Source organism: Limanda limanda, chromosome 8 (assembly GCF_963576545.1).
Source record: "Limanda limanda chromosome 8, fLimLim1.1, whole genome shotgun sequence".
Classification (NCBI taxonomy): Eukaryota; Metazoa; Chordata; class Actinopteri; order Pleuronectiformes; family Pleuronectidae; genus Limanda; species Limanda limanda.
In genome coordinates this window covers 22,423,367-22,436,836 of record NC_083643.1, presented here as the reverse complement: position 1 = coordinate 22,436,836, position 13,470 = coordinate 22,423,367, and the positions used below count along the sequence as shown (strand labels likewise).

Below are 13,470 nucleotides of genomic sequence, written 5' to 3'. Positions count from 1 at the left end.
AGTAATTTGGTGTGATATCACAGTCTGAAAACTGCAGTATTCACGGAGTCGTCATTTAGAAGTACATTTATACTACTCAATCAAATGAGGTTTCCCTTTAAGTCTAAAATAAATCTAAACCAAAAATTTTCTTGAAATCAAACCTCAGTTGTGACCACTCCTCAAATAAAATGAATACAGCAGGAAACCAACAGTGTGTGAAACACTTCAATATTTCTCTCACAAGTTATTTAAAGGCACATTGACACATTCATTGTGTTTCCATTTAACAGCAGAGGATCAAAAAAAAACTATAAAAGAGTATGGCAGTCGAATCAAGCACTTTGTAATCGGAGTCCTGAAGGTGCACGAGGCCCTTTCTCTGTGTGTCACAGTGTCGGACACATTTAGGCTGCAGCTGCTGCTTTGGTTAGATGTGGACAAAAGTTTGAAAAGGTCTGAGAATAAAATGTATTTCTAAAGGTTTTCAGCTTCTGCCTTTAAAAACAAAATAATCTTTACAAACCAAATATACATTGTGAAATAATGTTCACGAGTTCTTAAAGGAATAATTTGACACAGATGAGCACATCTTTGCTTTCTTACCAAGAGTTAGATGAGAAGATCAGTATCACCCTCATGTCTGTACACGGAATGTGAGGATACATTTTGCAAATGGGATATAACACATTATATCCAATTTATTTAATTCAGACATAAACTGCAGTGTTAAAGCTTCTGCAAATAAAACCACAAACTGGTGCTCTTTACACTTTCAATTTTATACAAATCACAAACAGATAAAACGTGTCGATTGGAGGAAGCGTTTCAATATTTTTGGAAAGAGACTTGGCGTTTACCTCCTCTCTCTTTGTACAGTGCGAAGCCAACTGATTTTTCATCATATTCAACTAACAGATCAGAGTGATATTAACACACTTATCTGACTCATTTCCACAAGTTTAAAGTATTTTTTCAAAGCTTTGATTCCCCCCCCCCCCACTTCATGCTCAACAAACAGATTTATAAAAGGATTGACAATGGCTGGCTGTTGTACAGCTGAGACATGTTTACCTTTTGTATTCTCAAATCTGACTAGATGACAGCTGACTGGCGGCCTCAGGCATTGCAGCTGTAGGTGCAGGTAGTTTCATGAGGCAGCTGGTGGTTGAAGCGTTGGGTTTCGACGTGGGCAGTATCAAAATGACATCACAGGCACAACTGGTCTGAGTTTTGGCTCGCTGCACTGTTGAAGGAGCTGCAGCGGCTTGATGAAATTGCAGCGGAACTGAAGACGAAGATGCAGGTGAGAGGTTTAGAACTGGTGAGGGTGCAGAGTTTTCTTACAGTGCGGAGCAGGGGGGGAGGTGGTTGAGCTGTGGTCTGGCTACACCAGAAGAGTCACTGTTGTGTGTGAGTGGTTTTATTAACAGTTTGTAATACTTAAGGCAGGAAAGACTCGTCCAGAATCATTTCCCTCCAGTGTTTCTTTGGGCTCATGAGCAGAGGGACAACAAGGAAGATGTAGAAAAGCACTGAGAGGAACAGACTTATTAGGAAGGGCCTAATGTCGTCTCCTCTCAGATAACCACAAGTCCTCGCGTCAGCCTACTCACTGAAGCTGAAGCTCAGGCCAGAGCTCTCTGTGGCCGGCGAAGAGGGGCCCGCACTGGACACAGTACTGGAGGGGATGCTGCCATCTGAAAAAGAAGAAGACAGAAAGTTCAGTCAATTCACTATCCAACTCAAAAAACATGATGATCCCAACACAGACAACAACCTACACAAATTAAACAAACATGCTGAAAACAGCATTGGTACAAGTCATTTATTTTGAAAACCTCTGTCAGCCCCCGAGGGAACTGTTAATCTCTTTGTCGACCCGGAGCACCTGCTCCAGTCAGAGAGAGGCCGTGTTTGTTGTGAGACTGTATGTGTGTCATTCTGAGAGACGCAGGGGGAGGAGCCACGCCATCCCCTCGCCGATTCATCTTCTGCTCTGTTGCCATGGATGCATCAAGCCAATTGTATGTGTGTATATGTATGGCCATGAGCATGGGCCTTTTGACTTTGGATTTCTTTTGGCCTCAGCGTTTTGAATGTCAGATCAAATTGCCTCATATTGTTCAGCAGCCGGTAACTCTTAAGAATCTGGACAACAGAAGGTTCTTTGAGTTTGCACAAGATGTTTGAAAGGGTTCTGGACTTTGTGGAACAGAAATGTCTGGTATTTCTACCGCGCAGCATGTTCTCTGTGCTGGTTCTTGGTTCACATGGTGTGCTCCTCTGTGTGCTCTGTTTTATACACCTTACCTACTTTCTTAATTTGAGCATTTCTGAGTTTGCTATTTACATTTTTTATTTCTCTAGAATGTCTTGTTTTGGCCCTCTCTCCTTTCCTCGCTTCCTTGATTCTCTTTGTCTATGCTTCCAGTTCTTTCTCCTCTTCCTCTGCTCTCTTACAGTCGAATCCTATATTTGCTTATTTTTCCTTCTCAAACTCTCTGTCTCCATCTCTGTCTCTCCTGTCTTCTGTGAATTTCTTCTTTTAATTCTGGCTGTGTACTGATTTTCTCTCTATGCTTTTTTGATACTCTCTGTTCCTCCTCCATCGTCCCTCCAGTGACAGATGTTGCCATACAGGAAATATTAACATCAAGATTTAAAATACTTTAACACTATCAAACTTATTTGACCCTTTCTGCCCTAGATGCCCTCTGCATAGTTGGAATGTGAAAATGGGTCTCTTAGTGTAAGTGCTGCTCCTTGATTTTATTACATTTCAATGAATATCTGACAGGGTTGAAGAAAAGTGAGGACACAAATTTGAAACCTTATGAAATATAAGATATTATTAAGTTTTTCTTTGATGAAACAAGCTTTATTTAATCATTACAAATATTTGTATCCATTTTATTGCACATTGATGGATTGTACCCTTATGTGTGGACATGCTGTTTTAGATGTAGTGGGAAGACAGTAAGTGTCATAGATTTAATATAATAATTATTAAAACAACATAAAAAAACGTCTACATTTAAAAATATTTTATTTTGAAACCTAATGTAGTTTCAACTGCTGGATTTGTTTTGTCCCATGTCTCAAGATTCAGGGAGTTAGAGCTAGGGTTGGGAATCCTGGAAAAGCAAACTAGAGCAGGCAACACTTTGAAAAAATGTTCAATCGTCTTTGCTTCAGCAGTGTATGTCTTCCCGTCTTAAGACTCCAATCAGGTTTATTACAGTCCTGCGAGGGCTACAGACGGTTTTCTTGATTTTCAGACAACATTATTTATTGATGGCTATCAGGACGGGAAGAGGATGCCAACAAATAAGATTTAAAAAAGTGTTTCAGAAACAGATTACCTACTATTTCTTCAACGTGTTATTTTGGGCCATTTTAAACAAATATAAGTAAAATCCTATCATCATGATTTTGACAAATGAGATGATATCCAGTGGGAGTCTAGTCTTGCTGAGTGACTGACTGTAGCCCTGCTCTGACAACAGCTGTAACTGCAACCTGCAGAACAAGTGTCCCATTCATGCAGCTCTAACCTCCATCGTCCCTGTCTGTTCACTGTCTCATAACCAAGGCCTATTGAGTTCTGAGCAGTTTCAGCTGCCCACATCTGGAGCAGGTACCGATGGGACCGAGGAAGATGGGGAGATGAACAGAGAACGGAAACACCCCCCACAGTGAGCCCCATGTAAATAACATAAACAAGAGGTGGTGTACGGAATTGAGGAAACACAAGAGGAGATAAGTGAAAGAGAGATGAGCGAGCAGAGGCTTCATCAATCAACAGCAGTGGTGAGAGGATAAATTTATCTCCTCCGGCGGACCTGGGGGGATAAGATGAAAACAAACAAAAACAAACAGAGTGAAGAAAGGAGGAGAGGAGGAGAAAGACGAGAAAGGGTGACAACATTGAAAAGGAGGGTCAGGTTTTTACAGAGGCTGTGATGTTCTCTCCAAGTCCTATTTAGGTTTAATAAAATATGCTGATCCAACACGGTGGCCTGCCAAGCATTCACGCTCTGCTCCTAGTTAGCTCATACGCCAGTTTTGGTGCTTTTTTATAAAATGCAACTCACTTTGTGAGAAGCCACCTCCTATTATCTTACTCAAGTCATTTTAGATGAATCTTTCAAAGCCTGCCCAGGTTGGTTTAGTGCTGAAACACTGCATACTGTTATACTGTTATACTGACATATAATATATTCTGTATATTTTTTATTAACATTTAATCAGTCAAGTGGAGCCTGACATAGTAACAAAACAATCTCAATTGAATTAATAACCATTTAAGTCAATTATCAAATAGAAAGGACAGATATTTACTGGTTTCAGCTCAAAAGCAGTGAGAATAATTTGCTGCTTCCCCTGTTTAATGTAAATCAATTACCTTTGGGTTTGTTACTGGTCGGATTAGACAACACAAGCTCTGGCAAGGAAGTTCTGCTTTTCATTTTTCTTTATGTTAGGTTGATCTGATTTGTATGCAGGATTATGCAACAAAACTACTGGACGGATTAACACCATCCTTGGTGTAAGAATGCTGTATGGGTCAGGGAAGAACCCATTATACACTGCTAAAAAAAAATGATGGGATTTAATCGCCACAGTACAGCACCATACGTGCACTCGCAAGAAGGTTTGCTGTGTCACCTAGCACAGTCTCAAGAGCATGGAGGAGATACCAAGAGACTGTCTGTTACACAAGGAGAGCTGGACAGGGCTGTAGAAAGGGATCAACCAAGCAGCAGACTCTATATCTGCTCCTTTGTGTGAGGAGCAGGAGGAGGAGCGCTGCCAGAGCCCTACATAATGACCTCCAGCAAGCCACTGGTGTGCATGTTTCTGATCAAACTGTCAGAAACAGACTCGATGAGGGTGGCATTAGGGGCAGACGTCCTACAGTGGGCCTCATGTGGCCAGAGTGATGAGGCAGTTCCTGGATGACGAAGGCATTGTCACCCTTGACTGGTCCTCACGTTCCCTTGACCTAAATCCAATTGATCACCTATGGGATGTTATGTATCGGTGCATCCGCAACGCCAAGTACATCCACAGACTGTGCACAAGCTCACTGATGCCCGGATCCACGTCTGAGAGGAGATCCCCCAGGACACCATCCGCTGACTCATCAGGATCATGACCAGCCCTCAATGAGTTGATGATTTTGGTTTCCATTGACCGTTTTTACATCATTTTGTTCCCAACATATGATACAATGTACAGTAAAGATTTTTTAACTCGGATAATTTGTCCGTCCAGATCTGATGTGTGATTTACGTGTTCCCTTCAGTTTGTGGAGCAGTGTATTTTGGTGCGGTTGTGGATCAGGGGGCAGATCCATTACCTTCTTTTTACTTTCTTTAACATTTTATTATTTTTATTAATTTGTCAGAAAATAATTCATGTAGCTTGATGAAGAAAAATTCTGACAAATCCAACGTGTTCATGGAACTGATATTCGTAGGTGTATGAAGTTTGAGCCGATCCAAATAAATATCCGTAACTAGTGAATTTAAATGTGGTTTCATAAGGGGTCTGTTGGTAGAGACATTTTCACTGTTGATTGACATGTATTATTTTCTCATATTTGCTATACTGAATGAAGAAACAAGTAAAACCTGTGTGTAATCACAGTACAAACATTTCCTTTTTTACATTTCACGTTTTCAGAGCTGCTCATTGGAGCCCTATGAAGCGCTGAGTGAAAGGTGTCACTGTTGTTCATGTAAATAAATCGTTACTTTATTTTGGGAGCTTGTGATAATTATCACCATCACTGGTGGATTATATTTATTTTGCAGTTGTCAGAATCTACAACTGAGCTTGTCTTTATATTCCTCCTCAATGAGAAAATTAACAGAAAATAAATATTGAAAGAATCTGCAGACGAATAATTAATGGCAATAGTTGATGGCTGGAGGTTAAGTTCTGAGCTCAGTTCAAGGACGTTTGCCTCCTAACTGATGAGGGACTGAGATGTGACCTCTGTGTTATGATTCAGTGAGGACATATAACCACTCGGTCAGCAAAGATGACTGAATCTATCAGCTACCTTCAACATGAAGGTCATGCTGAATGTGAGGGAGGTGAACACAGGCTGTTTGTCTTATTCAAGGTTTTGCTGAGCCGACACCCTTTTCCGACGTCACTCTGCTGTTCAGTCGTACTCAGCTCCTCCTCCTCATACACGGCAGCTGCCCAGGACCATGACAAGCAGCCCTGCTGGAACTACTAAAGGGTTTAGCCAATGTTCGAGGCAGAATGTGAGACTGCTTGGTGACCGCACTAAACGATTCAACATGTTCATGTGTTATTTCAGGCAGTGGGAATTTTTCTTAGGGAGTCCATCCAGATTTAGTATGTGGGTTCAGAACCAATGTTTTCCAATAAATCTTCTTTACTAATTAATTTTTTTATATTTTATTTAGTTTTTGCAATAAATGCATCAATGCGTCAGAGTTGGCAGGACACCGTTTGGCACACAGGCATTTTGTTTTCGTCTTTAACATGGAGACCAGACCCTTTAAATTCCATATAAATGGAATGATGATTCTGACAGTACTTCTTGTTGCCGGTAGGTGGTGCTATGACTGAATACTGGCATGTAGATGACTTCAGACAGGGACTCTATATAGATTCTACATTTGCCATGCTGCTGGAGCAACACCGTTTCCCAAAAACTCACAATTTTCCCAATAGAGTGTCATCAAGATCTTGAGACTTTTCTGATCAACTAAGAATTACATATTTAGCTTACTAGCATTTAACAGCAGCATTGGATGTGGTCATGTTAGTATTTAGTGTAACACTCCAGCTGCACTGTTCATCGTAAGAAAATCATGATCTCGGTTCAAACCCATAAGTGATCTAATTTCTAGATGACGAGTCTACAGCATATTATTTCCCGATACCAACCCATAAGGATTTGTGACATAGATAACACTTTGTCTTACTCTGAATATTTTTTTCTTAAGGTCTTAAGAACTGTATTGTGCAGACATCTACCAGAACAAATAAAAGGTGGTCATCATAAAAATCTTTAAAAACACTTACGCCACAGAGGCTGACTTGGCGGCCGCAGAGAAGTCTCAGATCCAGAGGAGGACAGAGGCTGCTGTGGGCTGTAGAGAGACGTCTGGCTCTGAGAGTCAAACAGGCTGGAGAGCGCTGGAGTGCAGACGCCATAAACACATTAATATCAGTTCCCAAATGTCACACACCAAAGCTAATTTTACTTGATGGAGCAAAAGCATCGTAAAGTTCTTGGTGTAAGATCAAATCAATATCACAAGAACCTTCACACCTAAAACAATCTACAATGTTTAATGGCACCACATGGGACTGAACAACTTATTAACTCAAGCGGTCATCATATTTGATATTTGGCGGCAAACACTTTTCAGGCACTGACACAACATTCAGCAATTTGTATCGTTACTGAATCGTTATAGAACGTAAACAACTAAATTATTCAATGTCCAAATACGCAGAAGGTTCCTCTTTACTTTGCAGCAGAAAAACCAAGTCTTGTTGCATTAATACAAAATTAAAAATCATTTTAATATATAGTCTGTGTTTGAGTTATTTTTTTACATATAAGTGGGGAACTGCAAAGAAAAGCTAAAATGCAAATTATGTATTTGCTGCTTCACAGTGTGGAATCACCTTTCATGGTTTTGGCGTGGGCCTCGCTGCTGCTCTCACACACCGTGTTGAGAAACTCGTCCACCTGCTTCAATGAGAGCGAGTTGTGCAGCGTCTCCAGCGGGTAGATAGAAGGCACCATGGAGCAGCCTTCAAAACCTGCAGCAGTGATAGGACAGACAGAAACATTGTACCGCTTCTCCATCAGACCCTGAAAGGAGGAGTGGTGAAATGACAGCTCTCTGTGTATGTTGGCAGTTCATTTAGTTCGCTCAGTGCGGCAGCCATTTGTATTTGTTAGCAAGCCACGCAAAGTGTTGAGGCCAGTGCAACATCTAAAGTTAGTGCCTTGTTACTTTTTCCAAAAGTGGCTGATACAGCAGACACAGTCCGTAAAGAAGACAAATTCAGCTTCTAAAATATTCAGCAGCAAACGTACCATCAGCAATATGGTTGATGATAATTTCCTTCTGTGGTTAGTGACCCCATATTAACAACAAATGATCAAGTGTCATTCATATACAGTGAAATGGTTGTGGAAGATAATATCTTATCTTTATCATTTTGACATTATTGTAATATTGGACAAATATCAGGCTCCAGACTTGTAAACAAAGTGATGGAGATATAGCATATATTACTGTGTCCACTGATTGCCTTGGTTGTCAATTTACAACCAGGTGATGCATACGGTGATCAATCATATAAGTATAAGTTACGGTTAGCTGCAAGATTTTAAGATCCCACATTTTTGTAAGAAAAAAGTAAAAAAGTAACTGCTTCCAACAATAATAAAGAATCACACTCTGTTTCTGCAGTGTTAACAAGTAAAAACAACAAAGAAACATCACAAACTGCAGTACACTGCAGCCAATGGCTCTGGATCAGGAGGAAAGATCCCAACTGGGCCCCAAGATGCTAGGGACATGCACCCAGGTCTGATCAACATGTGGTGAGCCTGCCTTAGAGGACGGTGTCCTGGGATTTAAAAGCAGAAACACCTGATGACGCTTAGGTGCACAACTAACACCTGCTAACATCTGCTGGTAGTTGGTAACCTAAATTGTGCAGAAGACCTTCAAACGTACAAGGGATATTCACCAACTCATCCTATATTCTAAAAAAAAATAAATAATAATACTGATATGCAGCTGAAAACTGACATGGGCCAAAACAATCTTATTCCGAACAGAGCCCTGTATACAAGCATTTAAAAAAACACAATGATGAAGTAATTCCATAAAAAATAGGCGCATTGCTTCTAATTCATCAACCTCTCCAGAGAACATGCTGACCAGCGCTATGCTTCCTCTACATGATGATAATGTGCTACGAGCCTACGACTGATGTAAAAATCTAGCGAGCTGCCAGAGGAAGGTTCAGGAGACACAGAGAAACAAGCTTATTAATGATGCTCGGTGAATCCAGGAGAGGAGAGATGAAGAAATACAATTTAATACTGTGTAAAATGACCCAGGTTTTAGGAACAAGGAATTCTATCCTCACAGGGGCACAGTAGTGTGTTGTATATCAGTAACCGACTAAGAGACTCAATGATCATGAGTGACTGATGCTGTTATGACTATTTACCTTATCAGTAATACCATTGCTGTTATAGTAGCAGTGAACAATTGTTTACAGTTAATGACGAGAGTGTTACCTGTGTACAGAAACATGGCTTAATGCTAGATAGACCTCAAGAGGAAAGATTCTCTGACAATAACTATAGATTTTTTCCCCTAGAACAACTCGTCTGATATAATGACACCAGTGAAATGATCTGCAGTCAGCATTTTAAGGACAAGATCCATCAGAGGACGTAAAGGGGCCAATATATGAATTCCCAAGTTCATCATCAGCTGAGTTGTTTGAAGTTAATATGTATCATGGGATCATCCATGGGAAGTAAGTAGCATAAGCCCCAAGAAAGTAAAAAAAAAGTATTCCACAGTCAGCTGTTTTTCTGCATTCACTCCACTTTCTATACGTCTGCAATGTTAACTGTATTTCTACATGACACTCCTTTGTCGACCTTTTTCCAATTGTCACATCACAGCTGCAGCAGCAGGGTGACAACCTTATTCTTAATGGATTGTTGGCCAAAGGATCTTATCTACTAGACTAAGCCATGGTTGTTGTTCAACATGAAAAGGTTGTCCTGCAAAAGTTTGGAAGATTAAAGGAAAAGCAGACGATGTGAATGTTGTTCACCTCCGACGGTCCTCCTCCGTCTTTGTTGAACTGTATAATTAGGCAGGAGTTGTATGAGAATACAACACTGAAGATGACTTGGCATTCATCACCTTTCCCTGCTCCCCATCTCAACGGCAGCCTCTTTGTACAGATCTCAAATTCAGCTCACAAAATGCAGTGGGAAACACTACACTAGGCTACACTGCACTATCCATTCTGCGAGACAAGCAAAGACAGAACGGAAAGGAAAGAAAGCACAATGATACATCAACCAACAAAATAAACATGGTAATAAAAGTTTATGCGAGAAGCCTGAAACAAATCTCAAACTATTCTTTCTTGTAACCAACAAAAACAGCCGTAATCTATTGCAGTCATCTCGGTTGACTGCACAGATTCATTGTGCAGCTCTGTTAAGGTGACACAACGTGCCATGTCGTGCTCCAGAAGAACTTTACAAAATCACTTTATACACAGGCCACCAGTTGATGCGCTAATTAAGTTGAGGGATAAAATGACGACCCCCATCTCTTAACTGAGACTATAATCCCTGCAACCTGGGCAGGAGAGCTCTTTGGGAGACACAGTAGAGCTCAGACCTGAGCTGTAATGTACCAAGGCCAAATTGTTACCATCAACTCCCGACTCTAGTCTACAGAGCTCATGAACAGTGAACAAGCCCACAGTTTAAATACCATTTTACCACTTTATGTCCAAGGCAATCCTGATGCTACTGCTGGTCAGCTGCTGCCGAGTCGGTTCAACTTGGGAGAGGCGTTGGACTATGGGAGAGGCGGTGGACTAGTGGCAGAAACTTGGACTATGGGCAGAAAAGGTCTCTGGTTCGACTCCACGGAGAAACAACAAAAAGACGAACCTGGATTGATCTGTCCCAAAAATCCAAGAGGATTCTCCCTACCCTGTCTAGTGCCCCTGAGCAAGGCACCTTACTCCCCCAACATCTGCTCCCCGTACATGGCTGCCCACTGCTCTGTGTGTCCTGCACCAGATGGGTTAAAAGCAGAGGTTAAATTTCCCTACAATTGCATGAGTGTGCATGTCTGTGCATGTGTTTGGGACAAATAAATGTATCTTAACTTGTGAACCTGTTAAAACCCAGTTTGCTTTTCCATGGGCTAGAGTCACAATTGAACCTCATCATTACGCAACTGTACACGTCTGTGACTTCCCAGCTACACTAGCATCGACTGCACAACATCAACAATGGAAGCAGGTATTGGGACAGCCTACCCCTCGGGTGAACACGCAAAAAGAAGGGGTAGGGCCAATGGGTGAAATGGGATTGGGCCTTAGACTGTGGAAACACAAAGAACTGGTCGGACATTAGGCGGCAGCTCCAATCTGGCTCTTGAACTGCCTTGATGGAATAGGGGCACGTGACAACCATTACTCAGGATGGACCATTCAAGAAGGCAGTTAGACCAGTCTAATACACCTCCCCAAAAAGTTTGTTTCAAAGATCATCAAGTGTCCGCCCAGTATGCATAGAGCAATTACTCCTCTACACATTCTCATATTTAGAATGCAAATATAAATGTTGAGCAACATTTGCCGGAATAATATCTTTAAAGTTTGAAAAACAACAGAGTGTCTAATTTTGTATAAAGAACAAGCGACAAAATAGACCTGAGAACTTAAAGCCGGTGAAATAAAAACCTGTGATTGTAGTAACAGTTCAGTTATCGCTTAGTTTTAAGAATTTTCATATAAGTAGCTTTGTATTTCCACAAACGTTTTCATGCACATTTTCAATTTGCATTTAAACAAAACATCATACCAGGCTGAGGTGCAAAAGGCGGCCGATCAAAACAGAAACAGGCTTAAAGACATCACTACGATGGCCCTCAGTTGAGCTCAAACACCAAGATCCAACGGTCCCTACAGTCAGTCAAGAGGCTCCAAATATCACACATGCAGAGATATCAGTTCTCTAAATGTGTGTGATTTATCCCCAGGGAAAAACAGGGAAAATGTTGAAAAAAAGCTTGCAATGTATAAGAGATAAAATAGTTACTGTATCTGAAGTATTATTTATTGAGTTCTTCACTGACACATACCCCATCTTTCTAACAAAATCCTTTCAGTTATTTCTGTGTAATCTTGCTTACAAAAAAAACAACCAAGCCAATATAATTAAGTATAGGGTGTTTCTAAAAGTTTATAATAGTCTTTTCTCTTTTACAAGTATATATACAGGCTGTACAATTGTCAACTGTGTGTCTGAGTGCAGGATTTCTTTAACCAACAAATAGTAACTGCTGTTTCACTGTGACTTAAAGGATGACGAGGAACATGGACTTTACCTGGTTTGAAAGCCACTGACATGCAAAACAAAATGAATAGGAACCGGTTTACAGTGGGACATTGAGCAAAGCTACAGATGGAATCGTCAAGCAGAAAGTGGAGGATAAACAATCAATGTATAAAATCGCAGATACAAAACAAGACTGAAAGGCAAAGCTCAGCCCAGCAAAGCTCAGTTGGCACTGGTAACGTCCCATTCGCTCCACATGGGTGAATTGGGCTGGAGCGAGTCTACAGAGGAGGCAAGAGGGCGTGAGCAAGGACTACGGCAGCTGACCTAATTCTGGGAGCTCCTGACCAGTCATCAGCCAGGTCTTGAGGAGGCGGAGGTGGTAGGGGCAGTGATGCACGTGGTGGGCCGTGGCCCTGTCCAGAGCCAGAGGGGCCAACTCCGGCAGGGCCAGCTCAGCAGGAAACCCCTGTAGAAGATGGCCTACTTGGAGCTTGACTGAGGGGTCTGAGGGGTGAGAGGCAGAGCAGGGACAGAGGAAGAGACAGAGGTATGGTGGTTCGTGTGGAGTGACAGGAACCACAAATGAGCATGGAGCTATGAGCAGGAAGGCTTTATGTAGGAGTTGGAATAGAAAAAATCTAAAAACATGTTAACAGGGACAGAAAAAGGAGAAACCGCTGCCGATTCAACCTCTGTGAGTTCATTTAAGAAATACATGTGCTGACCTTTACGTATTGAATGAAGTAGGTCAGCCGTGCCAGTCCTTTCAAAGACTAGAAGGTCACTCAGGGAGTACTAATGCCCAAAAAGATTGACAGGCCGCTTTATCATTATATTTACATGTATTGAGATCAGACACATCAAGATCATGATCCAGATCCACCACAAATGTAACCTCTTCATAGATATTACCACTCTATGCCTGACATCTTCTTAAGAAATTCAAAAAATCTTGCAATGTTAAGTAAGGTAAAAGAAATTCCTGGATCTGACAGCATAATCGAATCTGCCCAAAAAGATAATGGATTTCCTCCTTGGCCCTTATCCCACTCCTGCATCAAGTTTCAATAAAATTGGTTCAGTAGTTTTTGTGATTTCTTGCTTTATTCAACCCAAGCTATTAGAATATCTATGAAAGCACAGGTTAAATGGATCAGTGAAAAACATAAGGAGAAACAGATCTTCAATCACTCCAGCAGTCATCAATATCATTCGAAGACAAAATCTTCAACCATAACTTTCAGATAAACAGTGACAAGCCAGAAATTGACACATCAGCTCGGCAACCACAAAAACGCAAGAGCAGATGATTCTGGGTCATACCTGCAGTCAAAATATCTATTTTAAAGGCTGTT

The 13,470-nt window shown here is 41.2% G+C and overlaps 1 protein-coding gene across 2 annotated transcripts in view; it reads right to left on the bottom strand.

The window, feature by feature from the left end:
• Window positions 1–742: 742 nt before the first annotated feature.
• Window positions 743–13,470, bottom strand: part of ppip5k1b (diphosphoinositol pentakisphosphate kinase 1b) — a 53,366-nt gene continuing 40,638 nt past the window's right edge. For both annotated transcript variants that reach the window (XM_061076600.1, XM_061076601.1), the window contains 3 exons: window positions 7,666–7,803; window positions 7,054–7,167; window positions 743–1,679 (listed from right to left, as the gene is read on the bottom strand). In XM_061076600.1, coding sequence (XP_060932583.1) covers window positions 1,588–1,679; window positions 7,054–7,167; window positions 7,666–7,803 — 344 coding nt within the window. In that variant the 3' untranslated portion in view covers window positions 743–1,587. The remainder of the gene's footprint in view (window positions 1,680–7,053; window positions 7,168–7,665; window positions 7,804–13,470) is intronic.